The following is a 17746-nucleotide window of genomic DNA, read 5'->3' as shown; positions in this document are numbered from 1 at the left end:
TATTTCTTGGACTTCTTGCTGGAAGTCCAAGATCAAGGTGCTGGTGGGTTCGTTCTTGGTGGGGGCATGCTCCCTGGCTTGCAGACGGCTGCCTTCGTGCTGTGCCCACACATGGTGGAAAGAGATTGTTTCTCTTGTGTCTCTTCTTATACGGGCACTAATCCTGTTCGTGGGACTTCACCCTCATGTACTAATTACCTCCCAGAGGCCCCACCTTAAATACTTGGGGTTTAGGAAATTTGAAGGTACACAGACAGCCCCTGGCAGGCTCCAGTGTGGTATGTATTTAAAACACTTATTCTACCACCCACGTCAAAACCCGTGTCTTCAACCAGATAGTCACTTGGTGAGTAGTGACCCAGTCTGACACCTTTGAACGCTGCCTTCATCCCACAGACCTGTCTGGGATGTGTGAGTACCAGCAGGAGTGGCCTGTGTGGTCAGCTGTCACACTGTCAAGGAGGACTAGGGACCCAGCCCCTCTCCACCCTGTCACGAAACTTTTTGGTTTATTTCCATCAGTTGTCAAGGTGGCGCCCAGCACAAATGGAGCCAGAGTGGTTTTGGTGTTCCTACTGGGTGTTGGAGCGGAAAGGAGCCATCTTCACACCAGCCTGCAGCCCTGCTGGGCCACAGGCCATGGGATGAGGTGGGGAGAAGAAACAGTGCTCCCACCCCCACCCCACCCTGTGTGTGCTCACCCCCCTCCTTCCAGCCCTGGATCTCATCGCTGACTGCATGGGCACAGGTGCTCAGACATGCCACTCTGGTCTTCTGTACATGAATGCTGATGGCCTCTCCCCCAGGGGACTGAAGACCACTGTGGACACGAGCGCTCACTCCACACCACCCTCCCTGCTACATGCTGAACCCAGAACACAGCCGGGAGACCAGGGGGCCAAGGGCTGTGCCAATTCAAAAAATAAAAGCTTCAGAGCAGCAGCCATGTTTCTGCCTGGAGTGGAGGCCACAGGAGGCAGCAGCAGGGAGTCAGCCTTCTTCCTGCTCATCTCTTGCCACTCCCTGCATCGGCCTCCTCTGACCTCTAGGCCAAGTCAGGTCCATTTATCACCCGCCCCATTTTACCTGGCTCTTCCCTCTGTTGTCTCCACTAGCTCCACCATCATGTGTTCAGTGACTAGCGTCTGCATTCAATGGCAAGTTCTCGGAGGATGGGGACACTGTGCCTTGTTTATTGTTGTGTCCCCAGTTCTTAGCACATGCCCGGTACATTCTGGGTGCTCCACCAGATTCAGTGAGTGAGTGACACGAGTGAGGGGGATCATCCTCTGTGCCCCTTGTGGGGCTCTGCGGGGATCTGTGGGGCTCTTTGGGGCTCTTTGGGGCTTTGTGGGGCTCTGCGGGGCTCTGCGGAGCTCTCTGGGGCTCTGCGGGGCTCTGACACAGGCTTCATTTTAAAAGCACATACTGACCCCAGCACTCCCAGCAGTTTCCCTTTATTAGCATTTTCTTCTCAATCCCTGTTAACTTCCTAGAAGAAGGAGCTTTTTCCAGGACTTTATTGCCCCAAATCTAACTCCAGACCTGCCTGAGGGGCTACATAATATATAGAAATAAATACATAATACCAGGTGTTGGGTCTAGCCTCCTGCACAGGAAGTTTTGAACTTTTGAAGAGAAGCCTTTCGGCCACAATAGTGCTGATGGGTGAGAATTCTTACTGTCAGGAAAAACCACGAAGGTGGTAAAAAGAAAAATGGCTGATAGAAGCACCAGGTCACCCTGAAGGGCACCCATGGCCAGAATGGGGTCCACGGGAGGGGCACGGTCTCGCTGTTGCGTTTGGAGCAAAGAGTCAGCCTTGGAAATCTGTGCGGCGGCTGTTCCATCCTCTAGCTGGACAGACGGATACAGCACCTGAAGCCCCGGCACCCAGGCCTGCCCAGCTCTCTGGGGGCGAGGTGGGGGGTCTCAGTCGGCTGCGCTGGGCCTGGCCTTCCCCAGCATGGTGGGCTGCGGCCCGCCGGTGCAGAAGGCCGGCTTGGCTTTCGGGGCCTGCCTGGGCTTCACGGCCACCTCGGGGGCCCTGCAAACAAGCAGAGGGTGGGGTGAGCGGGCGCCCCTCGGACCTCGGCTGCTGGGAGGACGAGCCTAGCAGTTGCCGAGGTACGTTCATGAAGGCGCCTCAGGAGGGATGTAAATGGGAGGAGAATCGTGGCACAGGAGCACAGAACTCGAGGCTTTTTCTCCCACTTTGATTCCTCGGGACCATTCTCGCTGAGCTGACACTTCAACCCTTAGCTGCTAAAGAGCCGGGGCCCACAGGGCAGGCTCCGAGACGGTGGCCCTGCCGCCGCATCCGCCCGTGGGCCTTCCCCAGCGAGGGCTCGGCCGTCAGCCCACAGGCCCAGCGAGGCGGGCCTCTGCTCCGCGGCTGAGACAGCCGTAGGCCCGCCTTCACGGTGAAGTCGGGGCTCACAGTCTCCGCCTGGGAGGCACGGGAGGCCCGAGGCCGGGCCCCAGCAGGCCGAGCTGGGCTCTGTGCCCTCGCCCTCCAGCAGGTGAGATGACCTGCAAGCGGCCGGTCTGCAGGAGAATGAATCCCAGCATGTGTTTCGGACATTATTCAAGAGCTAATTTCTTCCTAATATCTGGCAAGGAGATATTTTCCAGCTGGGTTTTCAAAGGAACTGGTCTGGCCTAGTGTATGAGTTAGGGGAAATCAGTTAGTAAAACTTTCCATGGAAAGTGCCACAGACCCTTAGAGAACCGGCTCCCTCTGAGATTCTGACGTCAAAGGACAGCGTGAGGGGAGGCCAACTCACCTGGACAGGACGTTGATGGTCTGCTGGGTGGCCAGAGTCTTCTTGTCCTGCGGTCCATATAAGAGGGTCTGAATCTGAAGACACTGCAGAAAACCAAGTAGTAATCATGAGGTTATGGAAATGTCACCAAGAGCATTTTACAGGAAAATCAAGTCTCCCCTGAATGATAGAAAGAATGCTTCATTCATAGACCCATGTGAGTCATGACGGAATTAGTGCATTCTCGGGGTCTCTCCTAGGGGCGGTCTGACCTTCAACTTAGAGGCGCTGGGGGATCCAGGAAACAAATGGACAGTTCTAGCACTATTTTGTAGAACTCTGTGACTACCTGTATGCAAGACTATGTTTAAAACTTGTATGTCTAGAAAATAAAGGCAAGAGGGTTTGGGGACTTCCTACTGAAGTCTACGTATTCATTCTGATCCGCCAACCATTTTTAGGTCTTTGGGAAAATTAAACAGCAGGCAGCCAAAATGTAAGCTGTGGAAAATATCAAAACCATCTGAATGTTTGGTTCAGTTGGAGGAATTGAGAATGTGGTTCTGGAATCTGAGAATGTGGTTGCCTTTTGGAGGAAAGAAATAGTACTAGACAGGAGGATGGCAGGATTTTTTTTTTTAAATAACAGAAAATATTCACTGTTTCTTAGCTGAATGATATAACACAAAGAAATAGGAGACCTTTTCTGCTATTCTAGTTAGTGTACAACCCAAGTTCTGTGAAGGCAGGGGTCCCAGCCACCTCCACCAGGCGAGTCCCAGGCTTTCTGAATCTGCTCGGGGGCCCTGGCCTGGCTGCTGGTTCCCTGGGTTTGAGCTAGTGTTGCTTTAATCCAGAGAGATTGTTGTGACCTTGGAAGTGTAGGAACCTTGAGGAAGTTCTGTGCTGCTTTCAGGGGACGGAGAAGGGGACAGACACCCGTGACACGTGATGTAACCTCTTCCTGCGCTCCGCCGGGTCTGGCTCACAGCCGCAGGAAGCCCGGGTGCTGGCCGCACAGGGCCCGGCAGAGGAGGGCTCAGACTGGGACAGCAAGCAGGAAGCAAGAGAGCTCTCCCTTCACTCGTGTTTGTCAGGGGGCGGCCTCTCTCCAGGGCTCGCACATCTTGCCAGAACAGACTGCATTTTCTCCAGCTCGGCCAGGAATACCTTCACTCAGTGTGAAAGATCAGGTCTAATTGTAAACCCACCCAAACTTCCCGCTGACAGATTTACGAGTGCCTCCCGTGCAGCTCATTTTGAGAGGAGCTGATGTCAACATGCCTTGGTGTTGATTCACTCACTGAAGATTCAGAATTTGACCGACATTGCAATGATTATTAGAGGCACTCTGAGGTCTCAGTTCACTCTGCCTTAGGAGGTGGCCTCCAAAATCTAAAACTCAGGAGGAATTTCCATCCTACACCTTTGGTTATTGAAGCTCCTTCTCCTGGGCTCATCCTCTAGGGAAAGAGATATTATTAACTGAATATGCAACAGATTTCTGGGAAGAATGACGCGGCAACTGACAGTACTCAGGGGGATTCTCACTGGTTCTCGGCTAACCACCTCCAGCCCAGACCTGGGGTGTTGATCGCTTTCACGGGGCGTGTGATGCTAGTAGAGACAGCAGTTAGGAGAGAGGGTCGTGGTTGGGTAAAGCGACCCTTTTCAGTAACCAGCCCCAGAGAGAGGTGAGCCACTCGCATCCTCGCATCCTACCCACTTGACCCCAGCAGTCAAGGCTCTTCTCTTCCTGCTGTGACAGGTTTTGTTAAGGCTACTTATTCTCACTCAGGAAACTTGCCCAAAACTCGAGCTGAAGTGAGAAAAGATGTAAAGGGATGTCAACTAGGAGGGGGAAACAGGTCTCAGCCCCTACCCAGCCCCCTTTCTGCTGACAGTGCCCAGGGAGGCCACGCCGGGCACCGAGACGGGAAAAAACGGTTCATCCAGGAACTGAAATGGCCTTCACTCAAACAGTGAAATAATCCACTACGGACTCTTACTAGGAAATGCTTTACATAGCTGTATGCTTATCTAAGAAACATAAATTGAATTTTTCAGCGTTCCGTGGCTCTTAGCTAAATTCGCTTAAGCATTTTTTGTGTGAAGTAGATATTTCGATTCTTTTGCTAAAAACAGAGGCGTTGACAGAGACAAAGTCAATAAATGTTAATTGAACCTACTGGGAACCAGGCATTGTAAACATCTCACTGAACTAGGTAAAGAGCTCCCCAGACCTCGACAGGACAACATTCTCCACCAGAAATTAAGGCATTCTGTGCTCTCCAGGTTCTTCCAAGGAGGCCACTGCACTCCGGTCTGAAGTCAGCCTCCAAAGGGTGTTTCTCACTTTTCTTTGAAGTGAGCAAAAAAACTGAAATTTCGAGTATCCAGGTGAATTTTAGGAAGCCTTTACACTGCGTGTGTTCTCTTTGATTTTATCTGCAGGGGTTGGGAGGAGTCATTTGTGTTTTTATTATTCCTTAAATTACCAAACAAGGAGCTTTCCTCCCCCTGCAGGAAGACAAAAGGGAGCTTTTACACCAGCCTGCGAGCTGTCCCCAAAGGGGCCATGTTTGTTTTGCTCATCTTTGTGTCCCCGGCACATAAGTAGATGCAGCATTTGCTAAATGAATGAATAACTAAATAAGTGAAGCAAAAGATCAACTGATCGACCAAATTCTTATATGCAGCCTTAAGACATGACTGGACTACAGGGCTCCTGTGATACATCAGCCACTGAAACCCCTGGTAAGGAAGCCCTGTTGTGGGTCAGGGTTCCCAGCCTCCACCGTAATCCAGGCAAGTCCAATAAGAAAGAGTGCTGACCACCAGGCTGTTTTCTCCCAGGAGTCACGCATGAAGCCTGGGGAACTGACACATCCTTAAGCATTTGATGAGAATCTTAAAAATTATATGTGATACAACTTTGGGTTTTGAAAGTTAGGTGTCTAAGGCTCCCAGGAGCCAAGCAAGCTGGGATAGGAGGCATCCATTTGCTGTCCTAGCTCCGGCCTCCTCTGTGCCCCAGCTCTCACCTTCCCCGCGGGGACAGTCGGGTGGCTCAGGGGCAGCTCCGGCTGGAGGTTAGCTGACTCTGCTCTGGCTTTGGAGAACCACAACAGTTACAGACTCAAGTCACGAGGAAGCATATTTTCTGATGTGAGGGGCTCTCTGAATATCAGCAGTTGGTACGCAGGGCCGTTTATTTTCACAGCAGTGCCTCTGCAGAAGTGGGTTGGGGGCCCTGAGCCCTCCTCTTCTGCCTCAACCTCCAGCCTTAAGTCCTGAAACCACATGGTCATTTCTACTGGGAAATTTCACACAATGAAGGTGCTGCCAGGACACGTCCTATTTATTAACAGAAGCTGGGGCTGCAAGCAAAGAGCCATTTCACTTGCAAGGCTATGCGACTCCATGATGGAAAATGGAGACAGCCACGTTTTCATGCCTGGTGAGGGTCGGCGCCAAGCCTGTCATGCTAGTGTGTGTATTTTGTCTTTAGATGAAATGAAAAACAAAGCCGGAGAAAGGTAAAGGTTTTTAAGCAACTCTAATGCTCAGGAGCTGAAATCACTCCTCTTCTTTATACATCTTGTCTGATGCTAGAGTATTTCTCCTGGGAGGAGAAATTACTCAGGACCTCACGAGCTGTGCTTCTATTTTCATGTCAATTCTCAAGGCTACTGTTAAGAAGACATCAGAAACCAAAATACATGGAAGTGTGAAATATCTTAAAAGTTTAGAAAAACACAAATATGCTTTCATTTACCTATCTTTAGCAGGCAAGCAGAAATGATTACTTAGATGATGAACTCGGGGGAATTGAAAGGACGAAGCAAGACACAATTCACCAGACAGCATCTTCCTCTAAAAACGGGTCACACGGGTGGGGCTCGGTTTCCCCGAGCCCGTCAGCGCCAGCCTTGTGCGCTGGGCCTGCGTCTTCCACTGCCGCCACCACGCCTTTCTGCAGGTGTTTGCCGAGCACCCGCCATAGGCCAACCCTGTGTCCACCTCAGTGATGGAGCAAGGGGTGGGGGCTTTTGTGGAGTAGGGGAGCCAGGTATTTAAAAATATGTAAACAAACACGTCATCACAGCTCCTGATGAGAACCGTGGAAAAGAAAAGAGAATGTGGGCTGTGAAAGAATAAAGGAGGAGAGGGGGCAGGTTTAGCTCAAGTGGTAGAGTGTGTGCTTAGCGTGCACGAGGTCCTGGGTTCAATTCCCCAGAACCTTTATTAAAAAAAATTAAGTAAATAACCCTAATTAACTAGCACCTCCCCCCCCCAAAGGAGGGGTTTCAGTGGTGGTAGACGGTTCTTGGGTCAGTGAAGGCCTCCTCTCTGAGGTGACCTCGGAGTTGAGACCTGCAGGATGGGGACTCAAGCACGTGAAGAGCACCAGGTAGGGGTAGGGGGTGGGGGTGGGGTCCCAGGCAGAAGCGGGAAGTATTTGAGGGAGCATACCCTGTTTCTCTCTCTCTCTCTCTCTCTCTCTCTCACACACACACACACACACACACACACACACGCCAGCAGCTTCCTTACCTGCAGGGCCACTAATTCTGAGACCCGATGATTACTGCACAGGTGGGTAGGAAGCCTCCCATGAGAAATGCAGGTAGGGTGGGACCAGGGGCCCTAGGACAAGGGAAATGGGAGAGGAGAACAGAACGGAGTGGGGGGCCCAGGCACTGCCCCTCACACGGCTGCTCAGAGTGGCCCATCTGAAAAGCTCTCCCTGAGTGTCTGAGTGCCAGTCTTGGAGATGTGGACGTCACCCTCGCTGTCTCCCTGACGCCTCACCTCAAGTGCCGTGGGGTCTCTGTCCTCATCGACATCCCTCGACTCCCCCCCGGCTTTCCTCCATCCCCTGGCCCCTGTCTTGGAGCAAGCTACCATCATCTCTCTCCAGGACAACTGCAACACAAATATTTAGAAAACAAATGCAGCAGCAGGACTTGCTCCAGGGGACGCCCGCGTGTGCCCACAGAGGAATGTAGCTTTTCTTTTTAAAGTGGACAGCTTGCCTATTTCTGAGCCAGACAGACAAGAAATCCAGACCTTCTTAAAACTAAGCCTTTCGAGCTGCCTTTCCCTGGCCCGTTTCGCTTGCCCAGCTTTCCTGAGTCGGTGCAGCAGCACCAGCCTCGCTGGCATCACTCCACGTGTTTAAGATCACACTGAATGTATGGAGGAGGAGGTTTTGCCTTTCCCTCCATCCCTGGCCATCCACCCATAAACTCACGGTTCTCCTGCATCCAGTGAGGTTTTGACAAGTCACCAGACAGTCTCAGGCCAGGATGGTCTGCCCGGAGCCACAGTTCTGCACCCTCCACACACTGATACTAATTTTGGAGCTTCTAAGACATCATGCACTCACCAAGCCACGGTAAGAGTTCTGATACTGGAAGAGCTTTCCGCAGCAAATGCAGCTTATCATGGTCAGTCCCTGTACAGTGCCCATGTGTGTTCTCCAAGGAGGGTAGCAAAAGTGGGGGGCACTGTGCCTGGACTGCTATGGTGAGGGGGCCTGACCCGGAGGAGAGCACCTCTTCCTGGCAGCTGACGATGCCAGGGAAGCCTGTGGCCAAGAGACCTGGAATTCTGATTTCCATCCAGCCCGCAGCCAGCAAGGGAGGCTCCACACTTTCCCCACCGAAGGTGAGGAATGGATGACCTTGACCCCCCTCAACCATCAGCTCCCATTTTCATACCGTATCAACCAGTTTACAAACATCTCTCAGGAACTAATGAGTGCCTGAAGTGTCTCAGCATGCCTCTCAAACCAAAAACAGGATTTTGTACATAAAATCAGTGTCATTATGATCTTTCTCTCTTTCAAAAAGCATTTGAGGGGGAGGGCTGTGGTCCAACAGTGGGTTAAGTCAAAGACGATTAGAAAAATAAGAATCATGAGACTCTACCCATGCGAACAGTGTGGGCTAACACGGGGCTCCGTGGGGACTCCAAACTTGCCTCTGGGCTTCCCGGTGTCCAGGGCGACAAGGAAAACACCACCTATGTGAAAGGGAAAGTAAAACTAAGTGGGCCACTGATGGAATGACGGGACGTGAACGGTGTATGAAACATGGCCGTCCACAAGAAGGCCCTGTGTGTTTGGCTGGTGGAAGGAATGGCTGGAATAGACAGGACCTGACGGCCTGTTCGAGAGTCTTGACCCAGGACCACGTAGGACCCTTCCAGGGCTGGCTTTGTCACATACAACCTATGAATGAAAACCATTTTCCTTCATCTTTTTTCAAATGGCTCATTACAGTGGGCTTTGAACTTCTTGGAGCAAGAGGTCACATAGTTGTTGTTCTTTCGTGGAGATGTTTAATGTTCACGGCTGTAAAGTAATCAGGCCGTGGACTGAACCCTGATGAGGACAGCCCCTAAGAGGGAGGCCAGATTAAGGGGGTACCCAACCTTGACTTCACACTGTCATCAGTGGGCCCAGGGTTAGTCCTGAGATGCTTCTGACCCAGGAAACAGTCTGTGAATTCTTTTTTGTAGCCTTTCACGTGGATGAAAATCCAGGTCTCCATGTTGCAAAAACGTGAACTTTTTGCTGTGGAAATTTCCATTTGGAGCCAACAGAGTTCTCCAATTTTCCCCTGCAGGCAGATGCGTTGAAAGGCAGATCAATAGTGTGGTTTTCTTTTCAGTGATTTAATCCTGCTTTGTTTCTCATGCTTCCTGTTTTCCATGCCCACAGGACCCTGCCTGGGCCATTCAGCCCAGGAGGGCACATCTGGAAAGGCCAGTATTCAATGGATTCCTGCTCCAGAGTTGAAAACGTGGGGGAATGCAGCTGTTGCTGTGATAAAAACAAGAGAAACCCTGGGCCAGGAGCTTCAGAGAGCTGCTGCTGGCTCTGCCGAGCCCAGGGCTAAATATGGCATTTGAGAAAGCCCAGCTCAGCAGCAGATGTGACAGGCACGTTTAAAGGCCTGTGGGTGACCTGGGGTTCCGGGAGCGGCCAGCCCCTGTCCTCAGGTGGGGACAAAGGGACAAGTGGGCATGAGGACCGCATGTACCATGGCGGGCACAACCCTCAGAGATACACATTTCAACCCTTTCCTCTCTGACTCTGGCAAGTGGCCAGATAGCTTTAAAATGTCAAAGTCATTGTTTTCAGGGCTGATGGTTAATGAGGCCAAACTAAGGGGGAAAAAAAAGTCACCAACTTGTACTGCAGGCACTGGGAGGGATGAAACCTGAGAGCTTCCTGAAGCTGAGCTGACTTTCAGCCCTGCCGGTGGGCCTGGGGCCCAGCGCAGTGATTCTCAGGCTTCCTGCAGAAGCTAAAATGCAGGTGCCTGGGCCCCTGGGCCCCTGCCCGAGACTCTGGTTCACAAGGTGACCATCATGCAGGAGGTTTAAGACCCATACTTGGCGAACCACTGGCATTAAGGAAAGTCTGGGCTTTATTCAACAGTAAATTGCCCACAGACAATTGACTTAACTTGTAGGAGCCTCAGGCCCCTTGTCTGCAAATCAGAGCTGCTGAGGTCGGATCTGGAGCGTTGCCGTGAGGCTTAGGAACTCGCAGGAGCCACCCCGACACCAGCCCGCCCGGCGAGCCGGCAGCAGTGGAGTGAACTGGTCCCCACTGGAGCCAGCAGGGCCGCAGGAAGGTTTGTGTGGCCCGAGTCAGGTGGCTCACACAGCTGCTAGCATTCGCCATCCTCTGCTATTCCTGGCTCCCTCCCCTGCCTGCAGTGAAGTGTGTGGGCAGAGCCTTGAGAAGAGTTTTTCCACATTGCAGCTCCCCACCTCAGGGGAGAGAGGAGGCGGGAGATTCCCGAGGGTGGGTGGCACTCAGTCAGGCCAGCCCCCCACCCCGCCCCCGGGGCTCTGCACCCGGGCAGCCCCTGCAAGCCTCCAAACCTCGCAGTATCCCAGCCTGAGAACAAATCGGGAGGGGAGGAGGGCTCAGGGCTGCTGTTATCCCCACTTTTCAGATGAGAAAACTGAGGCCTCTTGCCTCAATTCTTGGGCCACTCCATTCCACTCTCAACACTGTCCTCACCATGATTAAAAAAAAAATCCAAAGAACAAATCCTATTGTGCCCTGCGTTGAACTCCCTCAATGGCTCCCAGCCGCTTAGAGCCAGGTTCAGAAAGCTTTTCCTCCAAAGGGCAGGTGGTAAATATTATCTAGACCTTGTGGGCCAAGAGATAAAAATTGTACCTACTGTGTAGGTACTTAGGGAGGAAGGGAGGAAACAAATTTCCACAAACTTTTGCCAATGAAATTTAAAATACAATAATAATGTAATCTAGTTCTACTAATGAAAAGAATGGGTTTCCTTTTTTGGGGGATAACATTTCACTCAGCTGGGGTTCAAAGTCAGTCTTCTCTACCATCAAGTCAATTGATGATCACCTGTAAAAACCATTTTTAACTTAGGGGCCACACAGAAACAGGTAGTGAGCTGGATTTGACCTGCAAGCCAACATTTGGGATCCTTGCTTAAAGGACCAAGTCTCAGCCCCTTCACCTGCAAACAAGACAGCAAGGTCTTTCCCAGCTGCTCCTCGGCAGTTACCAGATGGCTTTTTGCTTCTTAAATAGGCTCCACTCTCTCGCCCCTGGGCCTTCTCTCTCACCCCATCTCCTACTTGGTAATTCCTGTCTCTGCAAGGCTGTGCTTTTTTTCAGGACCACTTATTTGGATGCCTTCCCTAAACTCCTTCCTCACACTGATCACAGGATGGACCTGTAGCAGAACTAAGCACATAATGTCAGAGTTAGGGGCTTACAGTCTGTAAGTCCCTCGCCGGCCTGGGACGCTCTTAAGGTAAGGGGCTGTAGCACGCCTATTATACTCAATGCACACGCCCCCAAGGAGGGAGCGGCCCTAGTGACCCTGTCCCAGGTCTGCTGACTATGGGATTGTGTTTCCTGCACCACCTCCACGGCGGGCACCATGTCCTTCCACCCCACCACACCGCTGGTGGCTGATCTGGGGTGGGCACTGCATTCAAGCCAGGCCTCTCAGACTTGCCCTGAGATCCTCCAAGCTGTGCCTGAGAAACGGCCCTGGCGAAAGGAAGCAAAACTCTGGCGGGCTGGCAGCCCTGATCTCCATCTTGAGGGGAGAAGCTGCCACGAGAGAGGAGGAGGATGTGCAGAGAGAAGCAGGCAGGACTCCCAGGGAGGGAGAGCCCTGGTGGCCGGAGAACCTGGCCTTGTCGCTATCTCCTGAGGCTCCGAGGTGTCCCTGCCCCGCGAATCATGTGCCCGTCAGCGCTTCCTGGGAAACCACAAGACAATAGTCGGTTCTTTATACCTGAGCTAGTTGAGTTGTATTCTGTCAGCGGCAACCTAAAGGCTCCCACTTATCCTGATTTTGGCATGCTCCCCACTGTGCCACTGGTTTCCAAACTTTTTTTTTAAGTATAAGAAGACCTTGTTCAAACAAAACCTTACTTGGAACCCCAAGCTGTGAAGTAGATGACAGCGTAGAAGAGACTGCCTGGTGTTGAACCCCCACTCTGACAACCCCTCGCTTTGCAACCAAGGCTGAGACACTTATGCTTTCAGCCTGTGTCCTTCTTTGTAAAAACTGAGATTGGAGGCCTCCAACTCTTAGGGTTGCTCTAAGGGCTTAAGGTAATAGATTTCAATCATTTAATTCAGTGCCAGGGGGACAATCACTCACTAAGCATGAGCTTAAAAGTGGAGGATGGAGCTTAAAACCTAGAGCAACTGCCACCCTCAGCTTCCCTTCTCACCTCTTCCCTCACCATAACGTCTTTGGCATATGTGTAATTTTCAAATTATCTGAAATGGTTTGTCTAATGTATCTTCCTGCCGAGACTAGAAAGTCTCACAAAGACAAGAAGCATATTTGTCTTGGTTATTCATGGTCTTTCCCCAGGTCTGCCTAGCACAGTCACTGGCCCATAGAAGGTATCCAATGACTAATGCTGACTAGTTGATAATAGACACATGTGTTATCTCATTAAAAAAATTGGCACCACACATGTTACCAAGTCTGGTGCCTTTTGTAGCAGAATCAGAAGTCACAAAAAGAGAAAAGGCTTGACTTATAGAACTGCCCACTCAGAACTAAAGTTAATTCTTTTGGTTTGGGCAGTTATGACACGTAAAGGTTCCCAGGTTTCCACCATTTTAAAATGAATTAATATAATGCAAACATAACATGACAGAACTTATGAGAGGCATTTAAAGCAAAAATGAGGAAAATTCATACCTTTTTATATCAATAAAAATGAAAACCCAAATGAATCAAATTGCCAATTTAAAAAGAAAGGAAAAACTCCAACAGGGTAAAACATCACAAGGAAAGAAAGAATAAAGATAAAATCAGAAATCAATGAAATAGATAGTAGGAAGGCAAGTGACCTATGGAATTCAAATCCTCTTTCTTAGAAAAATTAACAAAATGGACAAACCACTAACTCAGTCAAGAAAAAAGTAAGAAAAATCCAAATACAAAACTAAGAATTACAATGAGAAAATAACTATTAAAAAATTAGAAATTTTAAAATTCATGAGACTACTTGGTAAATCTCTGTGCAAATCCATCTGAAAATGTAAGTAAAATAGATAAATTACCTAGAAAAAATAGTTTACCAAAATGACCCCATTAGAGATGGAAGAAATAGAGAAAATTGTCAAGAAAATTTCCCCCCTAGAAGCTCCATGTCTAAGGAGTTTCACAGATGGTACAAACTTTCAAAGATTAGATAGTTTTAATGTGGCATAAAATCCTTCAGTGCTTAGAAAATAAAGGTAAAATTCCAAATTATTTTTAGGAAGGAAAATAACATTGATACTTAAACAAATATCACTTACAAATATTGTTGCAAAAAGCCTAAAATAAATATTAGCAAACAGAATCAAATCATATTGAGAAAATAATTCCTCATGACTAAGGCAATTTATTCCAGGAATGCAAAGTTGGTTCAATATTATAATAAAATATACCATATTAAATGATCTAAGAAGAATCATGATCATCTCCATTGATGCTGACAAAGCCTTTGATGAAATCTAGCAATTATTTCTACTTAAAAAATATGAAAATAGAGACTGATGGACACTTCCTTATCATGATAAAATATATAAACCTTAGTACAAAGGCAGCATATACTAAATGAGGAATCACTAGAGGCATTTCCACTAAGATCAGGAGCAAGGCAAGGATGCCAATTATCTTGACCATTATTTACGATTGTACTGGAAGTATGAGCCAATACAATTAGACAAAATAAGTCAATTGGATGCATAAAAAATGGAAAACAAAAAGTAAAACTATTGGTGGATGATGTAATAGTATACCTGGAAAACTTGAGAGAATCAATGCTCAAATTAACTCAAGCAAGAAAAGAAGAAAATAAAATTAACATAGAGAAAACTATAGTCTTTGTATGCACAAAAATAACTTGTCGAAAGGTGTAATAGTGGGTAAAACTCCATTTCTAACAGCAGTAATAACGAAAAATGCTTAGAAATCACCTTAGCAAGAAATGTACAAAACCTATGTAAGGAACACTTTAAAATGTGCCCAAATGATACAAAGTAGACATGAACCCACATAAAGACATCCCTTGTTCTTTGGCAGAATGATTCAACAGCATAAAGATGTCAGTTCTCCCAAAGTTCATTTACAAATGACGTAATTCTCCAAATTCTCCAACAAATACCACCAAACTTTTTATGGAGCTAGACAAGCTGATACCAAAATTCATGCGGAAAAATTAACTTGCAAGGATATCTAGAAAACCTGATATTTGAGGAGGAGTAAAAAAACCAAAAAACCCCAAAAAACCACAAGGGAAGTCTAACCCTACCAAGTGTTATATCCTGCTATGAAATCTCTTTAATTAAGGCAATGAGGTCCTAGAATTCAAATAAACAATGAGAAAAGTGGAATAGAAAGAAATCCAGAAATAGACTCAAGTACATATGGAAATGTAGTATATGATGGAGGTGTTAGTTCAACTCACTGGAGTAGAGACGGGTTGTTTAATAAAATGGTGCTGGACAACTGAGCGGTCATTTGGGAAGAAGATAACATTAGATCCATACCTCACACCATCCACACAAACTCCAAATTTAAAAAGAAATAGACACAGAAGTGCCAGAACACATAGGAGACTTACTCTATAACCTGGGCATTACAGAAAGAGTGTAATAAAATAAGATTGATCAATTACACTAGGTACAAATTTTAAATGATTTGCATAGTAAAAAAAAAACTTGAAAATTCACTTTAAAATCTTTGTGCATAAAAGGATTACTATATCTTTTATCCAAAAAGTGTTAGCTGAGATCAACTGTGAAAGTGACATCATCTTCCCTAAACAAGCCACCTGTAAAGTCTCATTTGAAAAGAGTGTTGTGGAGGGAGAAAAAGCCACCTGTGGGGAAGGCAGGGCGGGTTTTCTCCGCTTTCATACCTTCTTCAGTTTCTTGTGGGCACCGCTCTGGTTCCCCTGTGCCAGGTCGGCCCCTCCCAGGAGCCGGTATGTCTCTGCCACCTCGGGACTGAGATCTCCAAACACTCCCACTTTGGCTTCCAGGGACTCTCTCAGGAGGGAGGCTGCTCTCTGTGAAAGGAACAAAAATCTGGTGAAAAAGTTCAAAGGCAGATTGGGATCAGCGCCTCCTGAGAAAGTGATGTAACTGATGTGTATTTTCACTTTTAGGGGGATGAGTTTGGCTGGAGTGTCTCATGAACTAAGCCTACTTTCCCCATAAAAAGGAGTCAGGAAATAACCTACACGGGGTGGGGGGAGGGAATGGTGCGAACTGTGAAGAGAGAAGGCACAAAGGACCCCTGGAGAAAAGGGCCACCTGGGATGCTGCAGGAATCCCTTGCAGTTGGGTAGTAGGAACAAAAGCTAACGCGTACTGTACTGTGTCCTTCACGCGTCAAGAACTGTGCTAAGAGTTTACGTGTGTGAGCTCATTTAATTCGCACTGCCTCCTTCAATCCTTGTTTGACAGAGGAGGAAAATGAGGCACAGAGCAGTCAAGATATTTGCTCAGAGCCAAACAGCTCATCAACCGCAGACTTAGGATCTGAGTTTGGCAGGTAATTTTAATCCTTTCCAGTTGCAGGCCCTCCTCCCTCTGTGCAGGGATGTTCTTACGTAAGTGAAAAACTATAGAGTTTCCTGGCAATGGATCTACTTATAGAACATCTAGAACATGTTCCAGGGTTTTCTCTTTCTCACAAGAAACAGTCCAGGAAACCAAAAGCAAACATTCCAACATGGTGAAAATATTAAACAGATTTGACATGTTGTTTGGTTTATCTGATTGATTTATGGAACATGGAATAAAAAACATGAGCTGGTCAGAAACCACTGTCTTCTCATATTAATCTCTTCAGTCAGACACCAAGACATACAGAGGGGAAAATCCTGTTCTTCAGTCTCCCACATTTCTCCTGAAATTCTTCCACGGTCTTCTCCATGAAAGCATGATTACAGTTAGAGAACACAAGTGCCAAATTTAAGAGCCCAATAAAGCAGGAGTCAGTGAAGGAGCCTTGCCCACCACAGAGCTGTGAAGCCATCCTGCTAGCACTACCCAGACAGAGGTACTAGCAAGGCCTTCACTCATTTGATTGGCAGGAAGATGAATTAGGTGCTGGGGGTGGGACCAGTGAACCACAGTAAAGGCACTGATAGGACAAGAAACGATTTCTGAGGTCGAAAGATAGATCACTGCAGGGAAGAGGAACTGTGTAAATTGTGAAGCATGTGACCCAGCTCGCTACATGAGGGACCTGCCTGATGCTAAAGCCTGTCATGTCCCTAGTACCATGTCCCCTTCCAGCATCTGTGATGTCGGGTTTTGGCAGCTTTTCCACGAACACTGGTTGTTGGGCTTGGAGGAGCCAGTGATGGGAGAAACAGCCAGATTTCTTTTCCTAAATGAAGCTCTCGATGCCATTTACAGCCTGACTGGGGAAACTGGACATAGATGTGCATGAACTTGAATGGTACGTCGAGATGGTTATGGAAGAGATGGACGGGGTTTACAGGAGACGGAGACCATCAGTCTCTGAAGTTGCAAAAGCTTAATAGAGAGGAGTGAAGAATAAAGAGGATTTCGGTGGGCTGAGAAGAGGGCCTGGGGACCTGGGAGCACAGGTGTGAGATGGGAGAAGCACGTGGCAGGTGCGGGGCCAGGGAGGGGACTCATTTGACAGCAGCAGAGAAAGTAGGAAGGGGGCAGAGGGAGATGGGGCAGGAGGCACAGCTCAGTGGGGGGTGGAAGGCCTTCAAGGAGGAGGCTGAGGCGTTTGGATTGTCTTATGGGGAAATAAGAAAGTCAGAGAAGGTTCCCGAGCAGCAGAGTAGCACAACTAGAAAAGTATCTTTACACAGAGCACCTTAACCTGTGGGACAGTGACCTTCACTTACGTTTTACTGTAAAAAGCATTTTCGCTCCCCAAAGGTCACCTTCCCGTTGGCAAAGGGGTTGAGCCACATGTAGGCTGTAAACACATCTCGGTGGTCTGAGCCCAGCCCTGTACTCGTGCCTGGGACTGTCCGTGGGCCCAGCCCTGCTGGCAGACTCCAGCTAGAACCCACAGGGAGAGGTCTGCAACCAAGGGCGAGCATAGAGCAAGGCTGCCACGTTTGGCTGGACAGGTTGTGTCACACACAAGGAGGCCTGGCAGGAGGACGAGGACGGCCCTGCACGGGCTGCATCCACCTGAGGTAGAGGCAGCTTTGCCTGTTCTTACAAGGGCACCAGAAGGGCTGGCAGGGGCTGTAGAATGAAACGAGCCAGTTTGCTAAAATCTCAAGGGAGTCTGCGGGGAGTGAGGTGCATCTTTAGATCCACGCCACTGGTTTGGGTGACCTGGCAAGGGCAGTGAGGTGTAGCATCGGTGACCACAGACACCAGGGCAGGAAGTCAGACAGGAATGGGGAGAGGGCGGATGCCCTGTGGCAGCCTGAGCAGTCAGACG

The 17746-nt window shown here is 48.8% G+C and overlaps 1 protein-coding gene across 4 annotated transcripts in view; it reads right to left on the bottom strand.

The window, feature by feature from the left end:
• Window positions 1-1441: 1441 nt before the first annotated feature.
• TTC23 (tetratricopeptide repeat domain 23) overlaps window positions 1442-17746 on the bottom strand; it is an 81026-nt gene continuing 64721 nt past the window's right edge. For all 4 annotated transcript variants that reach the window (XM_015245476.3, XM_072950704.1, XM_006211505.4 and 1 more), the window contains 3 exons: window positions 15216-15365; window positions 2787-2869; window positions 1442-2047 (listed from right to left, as the gene is read on the bottom strand). In XM_015245476.3, coding sequence (XP_015100962.2) covers window positions 1933-2047; window positions 2787-2869; window positions 15216-15365 — 348 coding nt within the window. In that variant the 3' untranslated portion in view covers window positions 1442-1932. The remainder of the gene's footprint in view (window positions 2048-2786; window positions 2870-15215; window positions 15366-17746) is intronic.

Source organism: Vicugna pacos, chromosome 27 (assembly GCF_048564905.1).
Source record: "Vicugna pacos chromosome 27, VicPac4, whole genome shotgun sequence".
Classification (NCBI taxonomy): Eukaryota; Metazoa; Chordata; class Mammalia; order Artiodactyla; family Camelidae; genus Vicugna; species Vicugna pacos.
This window is presented reverse-complemented; position numbering and strand designations above follow the sequence as displayed.